This window comes from Salvelinus namaycush, unplaced genomic scaffold, assembly GCF_016432855.1.
Source record: "Salvelinus namaycush isolate Seneca unplaced genomic scaffold, SaNama_1.0 Scaffold71, whole genome shotgun sequence".
In the NCBI taxonomy this organism is placed as follows: domain Eukaryota; kingdom Metazoa; phylum Chordata; class Actinopteri; order Salmoniformes; family Salmonidae; genus Salvelinus; species Salvelinus namaycush.
The window spans coordinates 57,978-82,206 of record NW_024061431.1 but is presented as its reverse complement, the minus strand read 5'-3'; the positions used below and the strand labels follow the sequence as shown (position 1 = coordinate 82,206).

The 24,229-nt window shown below is 43.4% G+C and overlaps 1 protein-coding gene across 2 annotated transcripts; it reads right to left on the bottom strand.

Annotated features, from left to right (window-relative positions):
- Positions 1-400: 400 nt before the first annotated feature.
- Positions 401-24,209, bottom strand: LOC120042558 (fibronectin-like). 2 transcript variants are annotated; one of them, XM_038987386.1, is made up of 6 exons: positions 24,046-24,209; positions 23,876-23,924; positions 23,423-23,689; positions 22,311-22,580; positions 4,777-5,046; positions 401-1,318 (listed from the first exon to the last, which is right to left on the bottom strand). In XM_038987386.1, the coding sequence occupies exons 1-6, from the start codon at positions 24,127-24,129 to the stop codon at positions 546-548; spliced, it is 1,713 nt and encodes a 570-aa protein (XP_038843314.1). In that variant the 5' UTR covers positions 24,130-24,209; the 3' UTR covers positions 401-545. The 2 variants fall into 2 exon arrangements, with proteins under 2 accessions (XP_038843314.1, XP_038843315.1); XM_038987387.1 differs by lacking the exons at positions 23,423-23,689; positions 23,876-23,924; positions 24,046-24,209 and adding an exon at positions 22,814-23,077.
- Positions 24,210-24,229: the final 20 nt, after the last annotated feature.

Sequence of the window (24,229 nt, the reverse complement as noted above, 5' to 3'; positions counted from 1 at the left end):
GTCCGAGCTTATGAAGTGGAGAGGTGATGATCAGGACCAGGTGTGCAGATAGCTGATGGGATACAGGTGCGGGTAATCAGAGATCTCCCAACTAGCTACGTCGCCCGGCAACCAGACAGGGTGCGTTCCAGGACACTGGAAAAACACTCCAGGACAGAACACAGGCAAAAACAGACTCAGGAAGCGGGATTCGTGACAACCACATGACCTTTGTTTGGAGGTGTTCAGAACAACAACAAGAATGACCCTCCTGCCGCATGATAGGTTCCTCCTGTTCTTTTCATGACTGTATTTTAAATATTACTGAGCTACAATTAACGTTGAAAAGAAGATATCACCCCTCATTAGAGTAACAGTAAGGTAGTATTAGCTGGAACAGGCTAAATGAACGGACACCAAGAGTAGTCAGAACATTTAATGATGTGGATAACCAGTTACATTTTTGAGTATTAGAAGTCATCAAGTCAAACAAATGGTAGATGGGCATGGTACAGCATTGTTAGATGGAACAGCATTGTTAGATGGTACATCATTGTTTTAGATTTTCATTGAGTATTGCACCGTTCTGCCGTATAGCTGTTAGTTCTCTCAGCTTTCTCTCTAGCCTCATGTTCAAGTTTGTTTTCCTTCCGTTTATTCATCATCTCTTCTTTCTCTCTCAGGATCCTGTTCTTCTCCTCTTCAATCGCTCTCTCAGCCTCCTGGAACATCTCAGTGGTGTAGTGGCTTCCTCCATTCCTCATGACCATCTTGTTTATCTTCTGAAGCAGCTCGGGGACCTGGTTGCTATTCTTAGCTTTGTTGTTGAAAACATGATATCCCCCATTGCATTGGGAAATGAATGTTTTCAGATCTGGATTTTCAATCAGGAAGTCTTCAATTGTTACATCATCATCAAGACTCTCTCCATGTGTGAAGAGAACCATGGTGTATTTTGATGCTTCATCACCAAAGAATCTCTGAATCATCTCCACAGTGTTCCGCTCCTCTTCAGTGAATCTTCCCAGCCTGATCACAACCAGGAACACATGGGGACCAGGAGCAGAGAGAGAGATGCACAGAGCAATCTTTCTCAGTCCCTCCTCATTGGACAATGTAGTATCAAACAACCCTGGGGTGTCGATAACAGCTACACTTTGCTCACCCACCTTCCCTCTTGTCTTGTCACAGTTTTTTGTCAGAGAAATAGAGGAAAACCTTGACCTGAAAGGTTTTTTCTTTGTCCCCACAATGGTGTTTCCCGCTGCACTTTTCCCAGATCCAGCCTTCCCGACCAGAACAATCCGGAGCTCCTCATTTTGTGTCGGCAGTCGGAATCCTGTTGGATAAGAAAGACACTTGTTACCCTTTAAAGAGGTCTAGACTGCATTTACCACTTGTTAGTACATTTCAAGGAACAGCTAAATGTTTCAGTTTCACACTTCTTCTTGACACAAAGCAGTACTTCATGGTGTGCACAAAACAATCTGTGAGCATCGCCTGTACAGATGTAGGATCTCAATTTGAGTGCATGGGCCAACCATGAAGGGATTTTGCTTTACCATGTCATCAGAATCTTAATGTTAAAGCACATCAATACATATGGCTTGCTGGATGGTAGAGTACATTTAATTATGTAAAAGGCTCACAATCTGTGTCTTGCTTTGACACCAAAGGATGAAGGAGAATGGCATGGAGACAAGCATCCCATTGTAATAGAACAGAACGGATGGACAGTTTTATCCCCAATCTCATTCGCATCAAGGGTGGTGTGAAATTATTAAACATGTTATTTCTCTCTTCCCTGTTCAAGTAAATATGTTTTTTAGGTGTCGTGGAACATAACATCTTCTGTTGCCAGCAAGCTGGTTAGCAAGCTGCCCACCAGTTCTGGTTTGTATGGAAGCAACCAAGTCAATAAGTATTATGTAGAGTTAAGGGTTTAGCCAAACTCTTTTTCTTTTGCAAAGGAGGCAACAGCCAAAATAGTCAGTATGCTGGCAGAGCTTAAATGCTCCAAAGCCACAGGCCTGGATAATATTCCTGCAAGGTTTCTTATAGATTCTGCTGAGCAAATTGGCCCTTGTATTGCGCATATCGTTAATCTCTCTCTTGAACAAGGTACCTTTCCCAGGGACATGAAACAAGCTAAAGTTATACCTCTGTATAAGAAGGGGATAAAGTCTGACCCTGGGAATTATAGGCCTGTATCTATCATCTGTGTAACATCAAAGATCCTGGAGAGAGTTGCACATGAGCAAATGTATGAATATGTTAACAAACAGGGTCTAATGTACGATTTTTCATGAATCCACTGATTCATGTCTACTTTACTTGACTGACTTCATCAGGAAAGAGATTGATGAGGGAAATCTGTGTGGAATGGTACTGCTTGACCTACAGAAGGCCTTTGATACAGTTAACCACTGTCTCCTAATCTCCAAACTGGAGGCACTGGGGTTAAGCAGTATCCCTCTAGGCTGGGTATTTATCAGGAAGGGAGCATGTAGTATAGGTTAATGGTTCACTGTCTCAGGCAAAACAAATGAGTTGTGGCATTCCGCAGGGGAGCGTGCTTGGGCCTCTGCTGTTTTTATTGTATATTAACGATATGAAAGATGCTTGTTCTTGCCATTTTTTCTTTATGCGGATGACTCTACACTTCTGGTGTCTAACAAAAGTAAAACTATGCTGGAGAGCATACTTAGCACAGAGCTTACTAACATTAGCAAATGGCTTGGAGATAACAATCTATCTCTGCACTTAGGGAAAACTGAAGCAATTATTTTTGGATCCAGACCTAAATTGTATAGGTCGTCTGAAATCAGAGTGGAGTTAGAGGGTGAGGTGCTGACTACTAAAACCTCTGTTAGCTACTTGGGATGTATCCTTGATGGAAGCTTGGGAGGTGTGAGCATGGCCAATAAAGTGCTAGGGAAGATTAATGCCAGGACTAAGTTTTTGGCTAGAAAGTCCAAGATGCTTGACATTCAATTCCATTTTGACTATGCTAGTACTTCCTAATTTGGGGGCTTATCTAAACTTATGAAGTGGAAGCTCCAAATATCCCAGAATAAGCTGATCAGGGTAGTATTGAAGGTAAGTCCACATACTCACATTGGCAGGAGCTGCTTTTAGGAACTAAACTGGCTGCCTGTTGAGGCTAAGGTGTCCCGGATTAGACTAGGTTTGGTTTACAGGAGTATTTATGGTCCTGTGCCCAGATATCTAAGTGATTACTTTCCTCGTGTTAGGGATGCACATAATCACAGCACCAGATCAGGTGTTGCTGATGTGTGTGCATACAGGTTCAGGAGTAATGCTGGGAAAGGTACTTTCTTGTATACTGGAGCCTCAGAATGGAATGAGTTGCCTCTGCCCATAAAAACATCCTCCTCTCTGGGCAGCTTTAAAAATCAAGTAAAAATATGTTTGATGTCTTCTGTGCCCCTATGATGTAACTAGAATGATGAGATGTTCTTCCTCTCTGTATTTGTTTTATTATTTCACTGCCATACTGTGTTTAACTGTGTTTGATCTTGTCTAGCCATCTTGTCTCAAGAGGACCACAATGGAAATAAGTCCCAGACTTTATTGTGTGTTATCCTCGATGATTTTATTCATGTGCATGTATGGCTTTTTCAAGTTTTGTGTGCTTGTTTTTTTAAATGGTCAAATTAATAAACTAAACAAACTAAAAGAGTGATCATTGTTCCTGAGGAGGGATTGTTGGAAATTGACTAATTGACTTGAGAATGTGTTAGTATGTTTATAACTAAGTGGATTAGTAGTAGTGATTAATGTGTTTTGGGTTAGATGGAATGTGACTGGAGCAGGATAGAATGTGACTGGGGCGGAGATTTGTGTGGCTAATAAATTAAGGAAGTGGTTAATAAAGTCCCTGGGGAATGATACCACTGTTCTATGTATATTGTTAGCTGTCCTCCCTCTCGTAGGAGACTGTGCACAATATAGAGACTACTGTGAAGTTGAATTGAACATCCCACATACCCAGATCATGGTGAGAGTAGCAGAGATAGTGTTGTCATTTCAGACACTATTGTCAACTTTCAATGAGGAGTTCGTTAAAGAAGGTACACTTGAAGGAATAGCCACAGATCACCGGAAGGGAATTTCACTATAATAATAGCATCACATCTCCTGAAGAGTGTGATTAAGAAACATGTGACTCAGAGTTTTGTTAGGTTGAATACTCTTCCAACGCCACCACAGGACTCACTCCACAGGAAATGGTAACGGGTGCTGTTAGTCACATCACAAATTAGTGATCTGGCAATAATGGGAGAGTCTATGTTGTTCTATCATCTGGAAATGACCTATGTGTTGCAGTGTGTACAGAGCAGGAGATAACTGAGAGCACGGGCTGAATCCTGGAGATCGAGTGGGCTGAAATAAATAATTCTCTCAACTATTATTCTGACATCTCACAATCTTAAAAAAAAGTGGTGATCCTAACTGACCTAAGACAGGGAATTTTTACTGGGAATAAATGTCAGGAATTGAGATAAACTGAGTTTAAATGTATTTGACTAAGATGTATGTAAATGTCCGACTTCAACTGTATATTAAGATGATTAATTTCAGCACCAATCTGCATTGTGAGAAGTGGAGAATTTACCATCAAATATATTTCTCATCAGGTAAGATACTGTACCTTCAAATCCCCTCCTCACACATCCACTGTGATTAGTTTATAGAATCAATAAGAATGATAACTAGTTAAGGTTTAATAAACTTTGACACCAGAGATAATACTTAAGTAGGGTAATTCCTTACTTGTGGTGAGGGTTGTTGACACCAGTTGACTTTGCTTTCCATTTTCCAGCACAGTGCAGACAGTGACAGAGTACTGAGTACCACGTTGCAGGTCAGAGAGAGTGATGCTGTGTGAAGATGTGGTAGTGATGTGTGGTTCTGTCCCTGGACAGTGGTAGGAGATCTGGTAATGATGTTGGCTTTGGTCCAATCCTGGTGGCTGGCTCCAGCTAACAGCAGCTGATGTGGTGTCCACTGAGTCAACAGTCAGCTGGTCTGGAGCAGGAAGTACTAAGGGAAAATACATTATTGTCAGGGCTACAGTTTAACTCTAGAAATATACTACAGGAGAAAAAGTAGAATAGTAGTTGAAAAATAGAAAAGGTCAGCTTGCAATTCCTTTTGATATGTGAAGAAATAAGCTAAAGCAGAAGTCACACAACAGAGGTTAGATATGTCATGTAAAAAAATTAACAAATCCAATGGTACAACCTAGAAGTTTGTACACAATTGCTAAAAGGCTTTAAAAGTACTAAATCAACCGGCGTGACGTTGGGACTCATTGGGTTATAGCAAGAAAGCAGACGATTCAGGGCCACTTGCCGCAGGTGTTTGGCACTGCTGGCTTTGCCTCGACAGCTGCCAGTTCTATGTGGGCCAACAGTGTGCCAAATACGACAATTGGTTTCTATATTCATTATGGCAGGCCAAATGTTGGCCGATTGTGGCTTGCGATATAATGCCAACATATATTTCTTCTTGCTCTCAATATTTTTCCTCTCATATCTACATGTAACCTTTATTTAACAAGGCAAGTCAGTTAAGAATAAATTCTTCTTTACAATGATGTCATACACATGGCCAAACATATCAATTTCACTGTTTTATTTAATTTATTTTAACTCCCTGTTTGCACATTTTCTGTGCCCTATGGTCAATTTTTATTAATCTTTTAGATTGTGTATCAATCAATATATGTTGTACTTGCTGTTGTTGCCCTACATGTAAGTAAGCATTGCATTGTAAGTTGTTACTCTAGTTCTTGCATATGACAATAAACAGACTTGACAATGGATTGCAACTAACCCCCTTTTTTTGGTGCTATATAAAGTTGAACCTATTTAACTTCTTATGGCTGCAGGGGCAGTATTGAGTAGCTTGGATAAAAGGTGCCCATTTCAAACGGCCTCGTACTCAATTCTTGCTCGTACAATATGCATATTATTATTACTATTGGATAGAAAACACTCTCAAGTTTCTAAAACCGTTTGAATTATATCTGTGAGTAAAACAGAACTCATTTTGCAGCAAACTTCCTGTCAGAAAGTGAAAAATCTGAAATCGAGGCTCTGTTCCAGGGCCTCCCTAATCATTTGCTTGAAATCTATTAGTATACATGCACTTCATACGCCTTCCACTAGATGTCAATAGGCAGTGAGAGAAGAAATGGAGTGTATAGCTATATCTATGGTCAAAAGAGAGGTCTTGGAATGACATGACCCCAATTTCCTTTGTTCAGGAAGGCGCGGGTAGGACATCAGCATTGGCTTCTGAAAAGCTTTCGTTATGGACGGCTAATATCTCCGGCTTTGATTTTATTTGATAAATGTGACAATATCATCGTAAAGTATGTTTTTTCAATATAGTTTTATCAGATTATTGAAAGTTTTTCGGGAGTTTTGGCGTGTTCCGTTCTCTGCGTTTGGTGGTGATGGACAGCTTCGCGCCACTTGGCTAGCTTTGGTTGCTAAATTGACAGACGAAGAGGACATTCTAAATCCAAACAACGATTGTTCTGGACAAAGGACCCCTTGTACAAGATTCTGATGGAAGCTCACCAAAAGTAGGACCCATTTATGATGTTATTTCGTATTTCTGTCGAAAATGTTTACTATTATATTCCGCCCAGATTTTGGGCGCTGTCTTGCTATAACGTAAGCTGTATGTCGTACTAAAGTTATTTTTTGAATTCTAACACGGCGATTGCATTAAGAACTAGTGTATCTATCATTTGCTGTACAACAAGTATTTTTTAGTAAAGTTTAGGATTAGTTATTTGGTCAGAATAGGTGAGTGTCAGAAATATATCCGGAGATTCTGGAAAATAGTTGCTACGTTTTCACAATGTATAACCACGGATTTCAGCTCTAAATATGCACATTTTCGAACAAAACATAAGTGTATTGTATAACCTGATGTTATAGGACTGTCATCTGATGAAGTTTGTCCAGGTTAGTGAAAAATTATATATCTTTTGCTGTTTTTTTGCGATCGCTAACTTTTGCTGCTGATAAATGGGTTGTGTTTTTGGCTATTGTGGTAAGCTAATATAATGCTATATTGTGTTTTCGCTGTAAAACACTTAAAAAGTCTGAAATATTGGCTGGATTCACAAGATGTTTGTCTTTCATTTGCTGTACACCATGTATTTTTCATAAATGTTTTATGATGAGTATTTAGGTATTTCACGTTGGTCTCTGTAATTGTTCTAGCTGCTTCGGTGCTATTTCTGATTGTAGCTGCAATGTACAACTATGATTTATACCTGAAATATGCAAATTTTTCGAACAAAACATAGATTTATTGTATAACATGTTATAAGACTGTCATCTGATGAAGTTGTTTCTTGGTTAGTGACTAATTCTATCTCTATTTGGTCGGTTTTGTGCAAGCTACCTGTGCTGTGAAAGAAATGTCTGTGCTTTTTTGTATTTGGTGGTGAGCTAACATAAATATACGTGGTGTTTTCGCTGTAAAACATTAAAGAAATCGGACATGTTGGCTGGATTCACAAGATGTTTGTCTTTCATTTGCTGTATTGGACTTGTTAATGTGTGAAAGTTAAATATTTCAAAAAAATATATTTTGAATTTCGCGCCCTGCACTTGGACTGGCTGTTGTCATATTGAGCCCGACTTAGGGCTTGCAGCCATAAGAAGTTTTTAACTACCGTTTGATATGTGTGCTTGGCTAGTGTTATATTATAGCTAGTTACCTAGCTAAATAATGTGTGTTAGCTTGGCAAACATTAGCATGTAGCTGATGTTAATGTATAGAAGAGAAGGTAGGAAGAGTTTCTGCCATTTGCCATTTTTAAGGTAAAGTCTCCCTCTTTTTATTTTGTTGTTCCAAATCTTAGTATCACAAACATAACTGTTTAAGTAGGGCATGTCATAATAATGTTGTATGCCATTCCCCTGTTGACCCTCCTTCTGACAGTTGGATATGCTCCTCTCTATTACCCAACATACAGCCCACAGTGATGGAGAGCTGAAGGCCAGCAGAGAGTTTAGGCAAAAGATGGTGAGATCTCTTTTTGTATTTCCACCTCCTGACCTAGTCAGCAATTATAATTATGCTTTAAAAGTTTGTGGTATTATTAGCTGAGACATAACCAAATATCGAGATCTGTATGGAGCCTTAGTTATCCAAAACTGAGATAGTGTTTGTGTTTTTGATATTGGAAAAAAACTGTTACTAGTTTTCAAGTGGCTATTCAAATTAGGTGAATTGGTTAATATTGACATACAATATGGATATTGTATGTCCAGGGGCGGCGGCAGGTAGCCTTGGGGCCTTGGTGGATCGAATCCCCGAGCTGCCAATTTTAAAATCTGTTGTTCTGCCCCTGAATAAGGCAGTTAACCCATTGTTCCTAGGGCCGTCATTGAAAATAAGAATTTGTTCTTAACTGACTTGCCTAGTTAGATAAAGGTAAAAAACAAATGATATGTTATGGTCACTTTTCGGTTGTCTATGTGGTTACAGATTGACTATTTGGGATTGGAAGGTGGCTGTGATGTGAAAGAGTGTGTGGCGGATCATGGCACACACCATGAACTGGAGGGTAATCAATGAAAACGTGCCCTTCAGCCCTTCAGACCTGCAGCTCAAAGAGATAGTTAATTGTAAGTTAATGTTCCCTTTTGGGATCCCTAATAAATACAAATACAAAATATTTGACATGCATGCGCAAAGGTTAATGTTTGCACATGATTGTGCCAAGTTTAAAATGACACAATTTAAGTTACTACAACTACAGACCTTGCGCCATGATAATGAGATCTTTCCAGCTTGTAAAATAATTTCTGTGTGAGTTAATTTTTTTCTTGTTGCCAACTTGCATCAAAATTCCATAAGATGCTCAGGAGACGAACGCTGCTTCAGGTAAGTTACTCAACCAAGTGATAATATATATATTTTTAAGTGTCTTCACCATTCTATAACATGGCATATACAGTTGAAGTCAGAAGTTTACATACGCCTTAGCCAAATACATTTAAACTCAGTTTTTCACAATTCCTGACCTTTAATCCAAGTAAAAATTCCCTGTCTTAGGTCAGTTAGGATCACCACTTTATTTTAAGAATGTGAAATGTCAGAATAATAGAGAGAATGATTTATTTCAGCTTTTATTTTTTTGGGCCCATTCCTCCTGACATAGCTGGTGTATCTGAGTCAGGTTTGTAGGCCTCTGCTCGCACATGCTTTTTCAGGTCTGCCCACACGTTTTCTATAGGATTGAGGTCAGGGCTTTGTGATGGCCACTCCAATACCTTGACTTTGTTGTCTTTAAGGTATATTATGTCCGTTCGGTTGTCATCTGGCACATTCTCATCAATGATAGAATGACATAAACTCTACTGTGGAAAGTCTACACATCAGAGTTATCGGATTCACATGGAATTGTTGTTCAATTCAAATGTTTGAATATGAAATTATTCGTGATGGGATGAAATGTGATTTTAGCTTAAAAAATTTGAGAATTGGGTTTTCATGAGTGAATTAGGCCCAACTCAGTGGCCCGCCCACGTGAAGAGACCTAGGTTGTAAATTATGAAACACACCCCTTTTCTCCCTCCACTATATAAACCCTTGACGAAAATGTAACCTCCTGTTCCGAGGATGTGAGGACGACGGTCCGATGTCAGAATGGTTCAGATAATAACTACAGAACGAAGCCAACATCAGCATGAGCTTTGGATGCGAATGGTATGATCTTTGAACTCTTATTCACTACAGAAGTGATAACTCCTAGACGTTGAGTTAGCAACAGCAGCTGCAAATGTAAATTAGGGAAGAACAGACAAAGTATCCCGATTACCACCCAACGACGTTACTACAACGTATTCAATTTACCAGCAGAGTCAAAGGACAAAGGACCCGGTTGGGCAACATTGCCATCCATCTACCACCAACCTACCGAAGCGCAGCTCAAAGTAAATATTTATTGCATTTTCCTTTTCCAAACGGGCGGTAATTTAGAATGGATAAGATATTGTATTTACGATAGCACAGCTTCGCCCTTTGTTCCTCAGTCTTCCCGCTCTTTCACTCAAACCCAGCCCCTTTTCTTTTGTGTAACAAGCAGTCATATCTGTTCCGCCCGCTAGGGACGTTTTCGATTTAGCCAAAACTAAATACGAGGTAGTCCACTCCAAACTAGATAAATCTGTTGAGTTATCTACAAACAGGAGCGCGCAATTTGATAACATGCAGGCAGTTTTGTTGAATGTTACTCAGAGTAACAATGTTCTACTCCAAATTCTGCAGACCAAAGACGATCAGTTGATGAACACAATGACGAAGTTGGATGGCAAATCAGCAGAACTCATTGAAATCGCTGACCAAATGAATGATGAGAGAACTCGGGTGATGAAGATGGAAATCTTGATTTCTAAGCAAGCGGAAGAAATCTCATCACTGAATCTCTAGCTATGTCCTCAAGACCTCTATCTGCAAGCCATGACACTAAGTTTGAGACCGAAAGGAGCAAGTGCAACACTCACATGTCCAAAATCAGTACTCTAAGCGCTCAAGTGGACTCTGCAATGCAGCAGAATATCACCCTTAGGTACCATCTGGAGGAAGTCCAGAATGGCCACTATCCATCCAAGCAACCGGAGCCCGGTACTCAAAGGAGTGAAGACGATAGGTTTAAGACATTGCCTCCATCATGTGTCCCTCAGTCTTCTCCTCTTGGCCATTCGGCACTGAGTAATATGGCGCCTCTTGGCCAACAAAGCCAAAGCTTGGCTTCTCCTCTTGGCCTTTCGGCCCCACTTTCCCCACAGGATGAAGCCAACCCTCTCCGCCCGCTTGACGCGGAATACCTTGAAAAACTCGTCAAGAATTTCCCCACCTTTGACCCCGTTCCAGGTCAGCCAAACGATACTGAGCCGTTCCTAGCTGACATAGAGGACGTGTTGGATGGCTACCCGAACGCTACGGGTTCTGACAGGGTTTACCTGTTTAAGAGAACGTCGAATAGACATGTGACAAGGTTCATTCACCTACAACAGCAACACGTGCTAAATGACTACTCTAAACTTGCCACAGCTTTGAAATTAGAATTCAGTGGTTCTGCGACTCACAAACACGATAGCTCACTGACTAACACGGTCAAACAAGCTCGGAACGAACACCCACAAGCTTACTATTATAGACTTCGTTCAGCTTACTTTGGCCTACTCACTGAAACAGGCATGGAAGACCTGTTACCATTTAAACAAATGTTCCTGTCGAACATGTATCCTACCTTCATTACCTACTTAGGCCCTGCAGCCCACGTTGGCTTGCCTATCTTACAACTCAGAGAGCTTGCAAGCACAGCTTTTGAGGCATCAAAAGTTAACAACGCTAAGAGCCCTGACCACTCGGTTTTGAAGTTTGACCAGGAGCACTCACTCCAGCTAGAGGGTGCATTATCAGGTATTGGAGCGTTGAGAGATGACGCACAACAACAGTTTCTACCACGAAACCATAATTCCAATAACCTCCGCGGTCTAAATAACTGTAAAGTACGTCGCAATCAACATGACTACCGCTACAATCGACCTGTTCGCTACGTTCCTGCACCCAACCCACAAAAAGTGTCAGAGCACAAGGGTAACAAAGGGTTGAAGGACAATCAAAACGTAGACCAATGTTCTCCAGAAGTACACTACGTGAAGAACTAAAGCGAGAAACATTTAAGAAAAGGGTAAAAGATAAGTCACAAGGACTAGACAGGGAATTACTGGACACCAGGTCCGCAGGAATTAACACCCATAGCAAGGACGTTAAAATTCAAATCTCTCCCGCTCTCACTCAAGACCCTATCCAGGGCACGCTTGATCAAGAAACAAGCCCACGGGCTTTGTCTATAGACTCTGATACAAAGGTTGCGAAGAAAAAGATCAAACGCTTCGTTAAAGCCAAGCCCACTCAAAATCTGAAAAGTCGATCTGCTTCCACCTTGAACAGAATTGACACATTACGTCGTTGCGATCGACCACTACACTTTGTGGGGAATATGTCCACTAAACACGAATCGAAATGACCATACCTGGAAACAGTCCTGGAGGACTGCTTAACTTGTCACGCGCTAATTGATTCGGGTGCGACAATATCACTCATCTCTCAAACATTGTTTGATGATCTAAAAAGGGCTTAGAAACATTGGTTAAAAGTGGAACGATGCGACACTACACTTCGAGGGGTCACTCAGACTACCTTGCCTCTCACATTGAGAGTCATGCTGAAACTACACTTCAAGGACGTATCGCTCGTCCACCCTGTGTATGTTACCAGCCTTGAAACTGTACCCCTGCTACTTGGAGCAGACTTGATGGATCGGTTACTCCCATTGATGGATTGGAAAACCAACCAGGTATGGTCACAGGCTACCGTGCCTTCTCCACCGACCACACTCTTTCCCTAACGCTAGCTGCAACGCAGTCATTCACGAGGGGTATCTGCCAAAAGCACCCCTTGGGAAAAAGACGTTTAGAAAACACTTGGTGCAGAATCCGATCCAAGGAGATATTACGATATCTCGACACATTCCATCAGCCAATCTGATTGACAATTCTTGTCATGATTTCGAGGCAGCTGTCTCTGGGAATGAGCAACTTCCCTCCTCCTTGCAGTCATGCAATACGGTAGTTGAGATGAACTTCTCTTGCCCTTCGGACACTTCCGCAAGCACTGCGGCTGTCTCAGCAAGAAAAACATTGATGCGCAGAGTATACTCTGCTTCCGATGACACACCTTCCACTTTGTGGGGGACTGTCAACCCTAAAAATGACACTAATGGCGTCAGTCCAGCAACTAACCCGATGACTCCCACTGGTGAAACACTTTGCGATATCACAGACCGATATCCTCGTCTCGGTTTGCAGGTACTGAAGAGGTTGCCACACGCGGACGCAGTGGTGACTGACAGACCTCGACAGCCACTGAGGGTGTTGAAGCACAAACACCAGGAGATTTGGTTGAAAGGTTACAGCCATTCTCATAATAACGCGGCCACTGACAACTCGTACATAGGGTCTGAACCTTTCGTTTGCGCCTCGGATACCAACACCACATGCTGGTGAGGGGGTCCCGAGACACAAAGGGGGGGAATAGTAGCCCAGACCCATGATGAGCTTTTTCGAGGCCGGTGGGGGGGGTCAAGACTACGGACAACACCGTACGAGGCCGCCAGAGCATAAATCAAATCTAGTTGTAAACTCCCCTTTGAGAACAGTGAGGAGCAGACAGGCCCCTAGACGGGGATTATCTTAGAACACATCTAAGATATTATTGAGGTGTACCACACTGGTCGTAAAGGAAGTCCTTGTCCACCTCCAAAACAAATGGCAACAATAATCATTCCTTGCCATGTGTAGTAGTCACTACAAGACAACTAGTAAAATGCTCTAATCATGTATTCCTGTAGGATAACATTTCAGAATAAATCGGTAGGACAACTGGCCCCCTTGAGTATCAGTAGCAATACCACAGTCAGTCCAGCAACACTCAGTAAGAGGATTAGTAACCTCACAATTAAATTGCTATTGATAATAGCAACATAGGAGTCACTCAGAGTGCAGCACTGGGAAGGGAATCTCCATTGCACTCTTTCAATGGTTATACATGCCACTAATAAATAGAACCCTCCGTTCAGGAGAAAAGTTATTAGAAGTCATGAACCACGATCACACCACGTAAGACTGGTCTAATACTTAGAGTACTTCCATCATGAGGTTAGCTCCTCCGTGGATAACATAGCTATGAAGTATACTTCTTCATACCTACCGCCACTACAATAGTGGAAGACCGTGACTGGTAGTAAAACCACTACAGGCTCCCTCGACACCAATTCTGACTGACCTCCAGGCATTGACCTGAAAATTACCTGACTACGTCAGACTCATTCTGAACAAGTTGTAATCTGCCAAGATACTTGGTTTCCTTCCCTTGACATGTGTGCTTGCGTAAGCATAAACTCACATGCACAACGGAACATCCAATTAGGATTTATGCTAGGATCACTTAAGGGTCCGAGCAAAATACCAGCCTTAGTAAAGTTGAACATTTATTTTGAGGCCTTTAACTCTACAGCTACAGCACTCACCAGTTTTCTTCTCAGAAGTCCATAGGTCATCCCTGTAGACTGCCCAAAACTAGTGCCTTACAGCTGTAGACTTATCATATAGTTATCAACTTAGGATAGTACCCTAACCAACACCCCGCAAATTAGAAGAGCCCTAGATATGACATTAGACAATGCCATGATAGGGTCATTTTGCCAAGACCATGGACGTAGATAGAATACAGTCCAATTAGATGGTTAGGGTGGCATAACTATATTTTGTTTTGTTTATGCTTTCATTCATTCTGTTTCATTTTCTTTGGCACGTAGAAAGTGATAGAGCCATAAACAACTTCCCCATACAACCACAACGCCACTCATTTGCCACAGCGCCGCTCATTTGGGGGAAATGTAATGATATATTTCATGAGTGTGTGTGCGTTGTTAACATCTGCCTAAGTTACTGCCCAGATCTTCCAGTCTGGACGACCAGACGACGGGTCCGGAACAGCAATCCCAATCCGGACATCTGCTACCCAGCCATGGAGCAGACTTCTTCATTTGCAGACACCCTACCCGGGTTGACCACCAGAGAGGGGACTGCAACGGCGATCCCAATATGGACATCTGCTGTCCAGCGATGGAGCGGACTTCATTCGCAGAAACCCTACCCGGGTCGACCACCAGATGGGGACCACAAGATGGTCCACAACCAGGACAACCCACGGTCATTTTTATGTTGGTTTGCAACATGCAGGTTAATCACAAGATCGAACCCAACATGGGGGGACTGTCATGACGTTGGCCTGGGGGTAGGTTTATGACAGTCATAAATACCTCTTCCCCCCTTTTTCCTCTCTCTACCTTACTGATGTGACATTAGAAAATCCCTTGGTTAACATAGAGATTCTGGGAACATCAGAAGTTGGGGGGAAATTAACTATATTCTGGTAATCCGACCAACTGAACATATGCAGTGGTACTTAAGGTATATTATGTCAGTTCGGTTGTCATCTGGCACATTCTCATCAATGATAGAATGACAAACTCTACTGTGGAAAGTCTACACATCAGAGTTATCGGATTCACATGGAATTGTTGTTCAATTCAAATGTTTGAATATGAAATTATTCGTGATGGGATGAAATGTGATTTTAGCTTCTAAATTGTAAGAATTGGGTTTTCATGAGTGAATTTGGCCCGACTCAGTGGCCCGCCCACATGAAGAGACCTAGGTTGTAAATTATGAAACACACCCCTTTTTTCCCTCCACTGTATAAACCCTTGACGAAAATGTAACCTCCTGTTCCGAGGATGTGAGGACGACGGTCCGATGTCAGAATGGTTCAGATAATAACTACAGAACGAAGCCAACATCAGCATGAGCTGTGGTTGCGAATGGTATGATCTTTGAACTCTTATTCACTACAGAATTGATAACTCCTAGACGTTGAGTTAGCAACAGCAGCTGCAAATGTAAATTAGGGAAGAACAGACAAAGTATCCCGTCTACCACCCAACGACGTTACTACAACGTATTCAATTTACCAGCAGAGACAAAGGACAAAGGACCCTTTGGTCGAATTTGTGATAGCTACCTATGCGGTAAAACAATGGTGAAAATATGCGGTTGAGTCTTTTGTTATCGTGGTTAGCTAATAGAAATACATATTGTGTTTTCGCTGTAAAACATCTAAAAAATCGGAAATGATGGCTGGATTCACAAGATGTGTATCTTGGACTTGTGATTTCATGATATTTAGATGCTAGTATTTACTTGTGGCGCTATGCTAGGCTATGCTACTCAGCTTTTTTACTGATGAGGGTGCTCCCGGATCCGGGATGGTGACTCGTGAGAAGTTAATGTGCTAACTACTGTACTATACAAATTAAAAGACAATTTCAGTATTTAGGACACTAATCATATAAATATTTTATATATTATCTTTTGCTTGTGAATAAAATGTACAAATCACAGTCCAACCCTGTCTTTATTGTTGTGTATTTCTTTCACAAGGGCATCTAGCACAGAGAAGGTGTCTCTTGGATTTTGCGGCAAAAATGACGCTTTATTATGGCAGACCTCCGGTTTCTTTATGGCAGTACGGCCTTGTTCTGGCTAGAATAAGGGAACCTTTGCTGAGTTTTGGGCTAAAATGTCTTTACAAGGTGGGTCGATTCTGTCTGAGGCACTGCTGCCGCATCTGGGCCACTGCAGGGCCCTAATTCCAAACCACATCTTGGCCACACAAAAGTGGACGATGGGGGCCAGGTAGGGCCCAGATACATTTTGCTGACTGAGAGGCACACCAAGTCCTTGACATAATTACTCACAGGAGTGGAAGAAACAATGAACTCAGACATCATTATAATTTTTTTTTTTTAAATCATTAATTTCAGCACCAAACTGCATTGTGAAAACTGGGGAATTGAACTTCATATATTTCTCATCAGAGAAGAAACTGACACAATCATTTTGATTAGTTTATAGAATAATTTTGACAACTAATTAAGACTGTATCATCTGCATATAAATGGTTAAGAGAGCTTCCTACTGCCTGAGCTATGTTTTTGATGTAAATTGAGAAGACCGTGGGGCCTAGGATTGAGCCTTGGGACACTCCTTGGTGACAGGCAGTGGCTGAGACAGCAGATGTTCTGACTTTATACAGTGCAGTCTTTGAAAGAGGTAGTTAGAAAATCAGGCCAAAGACCCCTCAGAGACAACAATACTCCTTAGCCCGCCCACAAGAATGGAATGGTCTACCGAATCAAATCTTTGGCAAAGTCAATAAAAATACCAGCACAACATTGCATCTTAGCAGCACAACATCTTTGAGGACCTTTAAGGTTGCAGTGACACATCCATAACCTGAGCGGAATCCAGATGACATACCAGAGAGAACACTATAGACATCAAGAAAGCCAGTCAATTGATTTTTTAAAGTTTTTCCAACACTTTTGATAAACAGGGCAAAATATAAATAGGCCTATAACAGTTAGGATCAGCTTGATCTCCCCCTTTAAAATAAAGGACGAACCGTGGCTGCCTTCCAAGCAATGGGAACCAACCCAGAGATGAGAGACAGGTTAAAAGTGTCAGCGAAAGGCTTGGCGATGATAGTAGCACCAACCTTAAAGTAGAAAGGGTCTAAACTATTTGACTCAGAGTGTTTTTTGGGGTCAAGTTTAAGGAGCTCCTTTAGCACCTCGGACTCAGTGGCCGCCGGCAGGGAGAAACTTTGTAGCGGGGCAGGGGAAAAAGAGGGAGGAGCATCGGGGCTAGTCGCATTAGAAGGGGTGGGAGATGAGGAAATGTTGAACGGGCAAGGAGGCATGGCTGAGTTAAATAGGAATTCTGACTTAATTGAAGTGGTGATTAAAGAGTTCAGCCATTTGCTTCTTGTCAGTAACAACCACATCATCAAGTTGATGGGACATGGGCAGCTTTGAGGAAGAGGGTTTATTCTCCAGGTCTTTAACCGTTTTCCAGAACTTCTTGAGGTTAGACCCACAGAGAGACAACTGCTCCTTAAAGTAACTAACTTTGGCCTTCCGGATAGCCTGAGTGTGCTTATTTCTTATTTGCCTGAACAAGAGCCAGTCAGCCTAAGAATGTGTATGCCAAGCCTTTCGCCAAATGGAATTCTTGAGGTGGAGTAACTTTCAGGATTATTTGTGAGGATAACATCGAGGACAGTAGCCTTTTCTGGGTGTTGAGTCATAGCTTGTGGGATTGGTAATAATCTGAGAAAGATTTAGGCAGTCCCGTTGCTTTCGGACTTGGTTAGGAGGTTTAAGCATGTCCCAGTTTAGGTCACCTAGCAGGACAAATTCAGACTTAATGTAAGGGGACAGGAGAGAGCTTTGGGCAGGTAGGGTACAGGCCGGTGCTGTTGGAGGACGATAGCACCCAGCAGCAGTCAACAAAGAGCCATTTGAAAGTTTAATGCTTAAAACGAGCAAATCAAAATGTTCGGGGACAGACTTGGTGGAGACAACCGAGCACTGAAGGTGATCCATGGTAAAGATTGCCACTCCCCACCTTTGGAAGATATGTCTTGCCGAAAAAGGTTATAACCAGAAAGGTTAACATCAGTATTCAAAAAACTCTTCCTTAACCACGTCTCAGTAATGACCAACACACCTGATTTGGAGCTGTGAACCCATACTTTTAATTGATCCATTTAGGTATAAAGCTTCTAGTGTTAAAGTGAGGAAAACCCAGGCTTTTACGAGAACAGAAATCAGTGAAGCCGATATCAGAGCACAAGACAGATTTGAGGCTAGCAACAGTAGATGGGCCAGGGTGTACATGCACACTTCCAGATATCATCAACAGTAATACAATCAAGGCACGGCAGAGGACAGGTAGAGCTCAGCAGTGTTGATTTATGACAATTGAATGTGTATTAGATGGCAACAAGATCATATTGTACAGCAATTTCATCAGGTAACATGAATACAAAGCAGACTGGAGGTGGTTAGAACAGGATGGGAGGACAAAAGTCTGTGTAACAAATAAAGAGTCAGAGTCCCGAATGTGGTAACAAACATAATCTGTCCCACGGTTGGGTAAACAAGAACGTTAATAGTTAATAGAGTCATTTTGATAACTAACTAAGGTTTAATAAACATTGACACCAGAGATAATACTTAAGTAGGGCAATTCCTTACTTGTGGTGAGGGTTGTTGACGTCAGTTGACTTTGCTTTCCATTTTCCAGCACAGTGCAGACAGTGACAGAGTACTGAGTACCACATTGCAGGTCAGAGAGAGTGATGCTGTGTGAAGATGTGGTAGTGATGTGTGGTTCTGTCCCTGGACAGTGGTAGGTGATCTGATAATGATGTTGGCTTTGGTCCAATCCTGGTGGCTGGCTCCAGCTAACAGCAGCTGATGTGGTGTCCACTGAGTCAACAGTCAGCTGGTCTGCAGCAGGGATTACTAAGAGAAAAATACATTATCGTCAGGGCTATGGTTGAACTCCAGAAATATATTACAAGAGGAAAAGTGGAATAGTGTTGAAAAATAGAAAAGGCAGACTTGGAATTCCTTTTGATATGTGAAGTGTAACGGTTTTCTTCCAGGGGTGAAGGAGAGGACCAAAGTGCAGCGCGGCTAGTGTTAAACATGTTTAATAACGAACAAGTGAAACACTACAAACAACAATACAAAATAACAAATGTGCAAAAACCGAGACAGACCTATCTGGTGCAGACAATCACAGAGACAGGAAACAAACACCCACAAAATCCCAACACAAAACATGCCTCCTATATATGATTCTCAATCAGGGACAACGATTACCATCTGCCTCTGATTGAGAACCATATTAGGCTGGACATAGAAACAGACAAACTAGACACACAACATAGAATTCCCACCCAGCTCACGTCCTGACCAACACTAAACAAGCAAAACACATAATAACTCTGGTCAGGACGTTACAGTACCCCCCTCCTGAGGTGCGGACTCCGAACGCACCCCTACAACTCAAGAGGAGGGTCTGGGTGGGCATCTGTCCGCGGTGGCGGCTCCGGCGGTGGACGAGGACACCACTCCACCACTGTCTTTGTCCCCCTCCTTAGCGTCCTTTGAGTGGCGACCCTCGCCCACGACCTTGGCCTAAGAATCCTCCCCAAGGCCCCCACATGATTTTGGAGGTAGCTCAGGACAGAGAGGTAGCTCAGGACAGAGGGGTAGCTCAGGACAGAGGGGTAGCTCAGGACAGAGGGGTAGCTCAGGACAGAGGGGTAGCTCAGGACAGAGGGGTAGCTCAGGACAGAGGGGTAGCTCAGGACAGAGGGGCAGCTCCGGACTGAGAGGCAGCTCCGGACAGAGGGGAAGCGCTCATGACTGAGGGGCAGCTCATGACTGAGGGGCAGCTCATGACTGAGGGGCAGCTCATGACTGAGGGGCAGCTCATGACTGAGGGGCAGCTCATGACTGTGGGGCAGCTCATGACTGTGGGGCAGCTCATGACTGTAGGGCAGCTCATGACTGTAGGGCAGCTCATGACTGTAGGGCAGCTCATGACTGTAGGGCAGCTCATGACTGTAGGGCAGCTCATGACTGTAGGGCAGCTCATGACTGGCTGACGGCTCTGGACGCTCATGGCTGGCTGACGGCTCCGGCAGATCCTGTCTGGTTGGCGGCTCTGGCAGATCCTGTCTGGTTGGCGGCCCTGGCAGATCCTGACTGACGAATGGCTCTAGCGGCTCCTGACTGACGAACGGCTCTGACGGCTCGGGACAGACGGGCGGCTCTAACGGCTCGGGACAGACGGATGGCTCTAACGGCGCTGGGGAGACGGATGGCTCAGACGGCGCTGGGGAGACGGATGGCTCAGACGGCGCTGTGGAGACGGATGGCTCAAATGGCGCTAGGGAGACGGATGGCTCAGATGGCGCTGGGGAGACGGATGGCTCCGATGGCGCTTGGCAGACGGCCGGCTCAGACGGCGTTGGGCAGACGGACAGTTCAGACGGCGTTGGGCAGACGGGCAGTTCAGACGGCGTTGGGCAGACGGGCAGTTCAGGCGCCGCTGGGCAGACGGGCAGTTCAGGCACCGCTGGGCATCCGGCAGACTCTGGCCGGCTGAGACGCACTATAGGCCTGATGCGTGGTGCCGGAACTGGAGGTACCGGGCTGAAGGCACGCACCTCAGGGCGAGTGCGGGGAGAAGGAACAGTGCGTACAGGGCTCTGGAGACGCACAGGAGGCTTGGTGCGTGGTGTAGGCACTGGTGGTACTGCGCTGGGGTGGGAAGGTGGCGCCGGATATACCGGACCGTGAAGGAGGACACGTGCTCTTGAGCACCGAGCCTCCCCAACCTTACCAGGTTGAATGGTCCCCGTAGCCCTGCCAGTGCGGCGAGGTGGAATAGCCCGCACTGGGCTATGCAGGCGAACCGGGGACACCACCTGTAAGGCTGGTGCCATGTACGCCGGCCCGAGGAGACGTACTGGAGGCCAGATATGTAGGGCCGGCTTCATGGCACTCGGCTCGATGCCCAACCTAGCCCTCCCAGTGCGGCAAGGTGGAATAGCCCGCACTGGGCTAAGCACGCGTACTGGGGACACCGTGCGCTCCACCGCATAACACGGTGTCTGACCAGTACGACGCCCTCTCACTCCACGGTAAGCCCGGGGAGTTGGCTCAGGTATCCAACCCGGCTTCGCCACACTCCCCTTTAGCCACCCCCCAAGAAATGTTTGGGTGAGCCTCTCGGGCTTCCGTGCTAGTCGCGTACCCTCATACCTCCGGTTCCTCTCTCCGGTTGCCTCTGCTCTCCTCGTTGCCTCCAGCTGTTCCCATGGGAGGCGATCCTTTCCAGCCAGGATCTCCTCCCATGTGTAGCAACCCTTGCCGTTTAAGACATCTTCCCATGTCCATTCCTCTGTCTGTCTCTGCTGCTGTCGCTGCCCGTTGCCACGCTGCTTGGTCCGGGTTTGGTGGGTGTTTCTGTAACGGCTTTCCTCCATCTCTTCATTCGAAGAGGAGTAGCAAGGATTGGACCAAAGTGCAGCGCGGCTAGTGTTCAACATGTTTAATAAAGAACAAGTGAAACACTACAAACATACAAAAATAACAAAATGTGCAAAAACCGAGACAGACCTATCTGGTGCAGACAATAACAGAGAAAGGAAACAAACACCCACAAAATCCCAACACAAAACAAGCCTCCTATATATGATTCTCAATCAGGGACAACGATTACCATCTGCCTCTGATTGAGAACCATATTAGGCTGGACATAGAAACAGACAAACTAGACACACAACATAGAATCCCCACCCAGCTCACGTCCTGACCAACTAAACACATACAAAACAACAGAAAACAGGTCAGGAACGTGACATGAAGAAATAAGTTAAAGCAGAAGTCACACAACATAGGTTAGATATGTCATGTAACAAAAATATAGAGTTTCTGCTATATTCATTAACTCATATAAATGAAAAGAATGCTGTGATTATAAATCCTCTCCACAATAACAAGTGTTTTATACTGTAGTGCTGATAAAGATAAAGCAAGCAGAGGCAGATCAACTCCTTGACATAATGACTCACAGGAATGGAAGAAAGCATGAATTCAGATATTATTAAAACATTTATTGATTTCAGCACCAAACTGCATTATGAGATCTGGGGAATTCACATATAGTCATTTTAATAACCAGACATCATACTTAAGTAGGGTACTTCCTTACCTGTGGTGAGGGTTGTTGACACCAGTTGACTTTGCTTTCCATTTTCCAGCACAGTGCAGACAGTGACAGAGTACTGAGTACCATATTGCAGGTCAGAGAGAGTGATGCTGTGTGAAGACGTGGTAGTGATGTGTGGTTCTGTCCCTGGACAGTGGTAGGAGATCTGGTAATGATGTTGGGTTTGGTCCAATCCTGGTGGCTGGTTCCAGCTAACAGCAGCTGATGTGGTGTCCACTGAGTCAACAGTCAGCTGGTCTGGAGCAGGAAGTACTAAGGGAAAATACATAATTGTCAGTGTTACAGTTTAACTCCAGAAATATACTACAGGAGGAAAAGTAGAATAAGTCCAGGGATAAACATGTCTGTAATTGCTTTTGATTTGGGAAGAAATAAGTTTAAAAAAAACAGAAGTCACAACAGAAGTTAATTTGTAATATAACAAAATGTCTGTTCTGGTTACTGGTAAAGAGATGAGCTGTAACAAGGTGAGGTAGATCTCTTACTAGTGCAGATGGTTGTAGAGACAGGTTCACTCTGTTCCCCATTCTTCAGCACAGTAGAGATGCTGACAGTGTACTCAGTACCAGGTTGCAGGTTTGAGAATGTTGTGTGGCAGTCTTTAGTATTCTCTGCATGGAGGTCTGTTACTGAGCTGTAGTAGGATATGAGGAAGCGCTGTGGGACTTTCTCCATCCCTTCAGCCTTGGACCAGTGGAGAGTGAAGGAGGTATCTTTCAAATTGTCTACCTTTAAATCTCTGGGTGGGACCACTGGAACAAAAATCATGTTTTAACAAGATCCATAACAATATCTCTCTTAAAAAACAACAAAGTACGTCAGTACAACATGATTAAAACCAAACTCTGGGCTCCCGAATGGCGGAGCAGTCTAAGGCACTGCATCTCAGTGCTAGAGGCGTCACTTCAGACATCCTGGTTCAATTCCAGGCTGTATCACAACCGGCCGTGATTGGGAGTCTCATAGGGCGGCGCACAATTGGCCCAGCGTCATCCGGGTTTGGCCGGTGTAGGCCGTCATTGTAAATAAGAATTTGTTCTTAACTGACTTGCCTAGTTAAATAAAGGTTAAATAAAAAATGTTTGTTTAAATACCAGTAAATACAGATGCTGAGACCCATCTGCTTTGTCTGCCATCTTCTCCCTCTGTAGCCACACTGAACTGGTACTTTTTACCAGGCTGGAGACTGCTTATTTTAAGATGATACACATCTTTCACTCTTGTTGAGCTTGTTTCACCATCACACCCCCAGGTCACTCTGAATGTCTGTGGTCCTGTCAGCCCCTGAGGAGAACTCCAGCTCAGAGACACAGAATCTAATGTCAGCAACAGCACCTGGATATCACCAGGAGGGGGCAGCACTGGTGAATGAATAATGAGAGAAAAAGAAAACAGACTTTATTGACAAAATTACAAACACAAATGTGTACTATTCATTACCAGTAGTTAAGGGACAACAATTGATATCTTACTAAATGTATACTCTTAAATTAAGATTTAAATTGAAAAATATTGTTTGGGTGTATTCTGTTTTCACATATACCTACCATCATCTGAGGTCAACGTTGTGTGTTGGTCTCCATCAAAACTCTTAGGCTGTGAAGAGTCAATCATTTCTATGAAACATGTTGTTTTGATTTTGACATATAAACCCCTCTTTATCCAACAAATACTGTACATCAGGCAATGAAGAGAATGAAAACAACCCAGTAGCTACCTGTCTTCCAGCTTTCTTTATTTTAAGGAGAGTGGTATCATGTCCTTTGTGGTTTGTCTCTGCACACTGACTGCAGATCAGCATCTGGTCTGTCCTGCAGAACACGTCCAGAGGACTGTAGACATGTTGGCAGAGTTTCCCCTCCAAGTCTCCATTCACATCCACCAGTGTGTGTTTCTGTAGT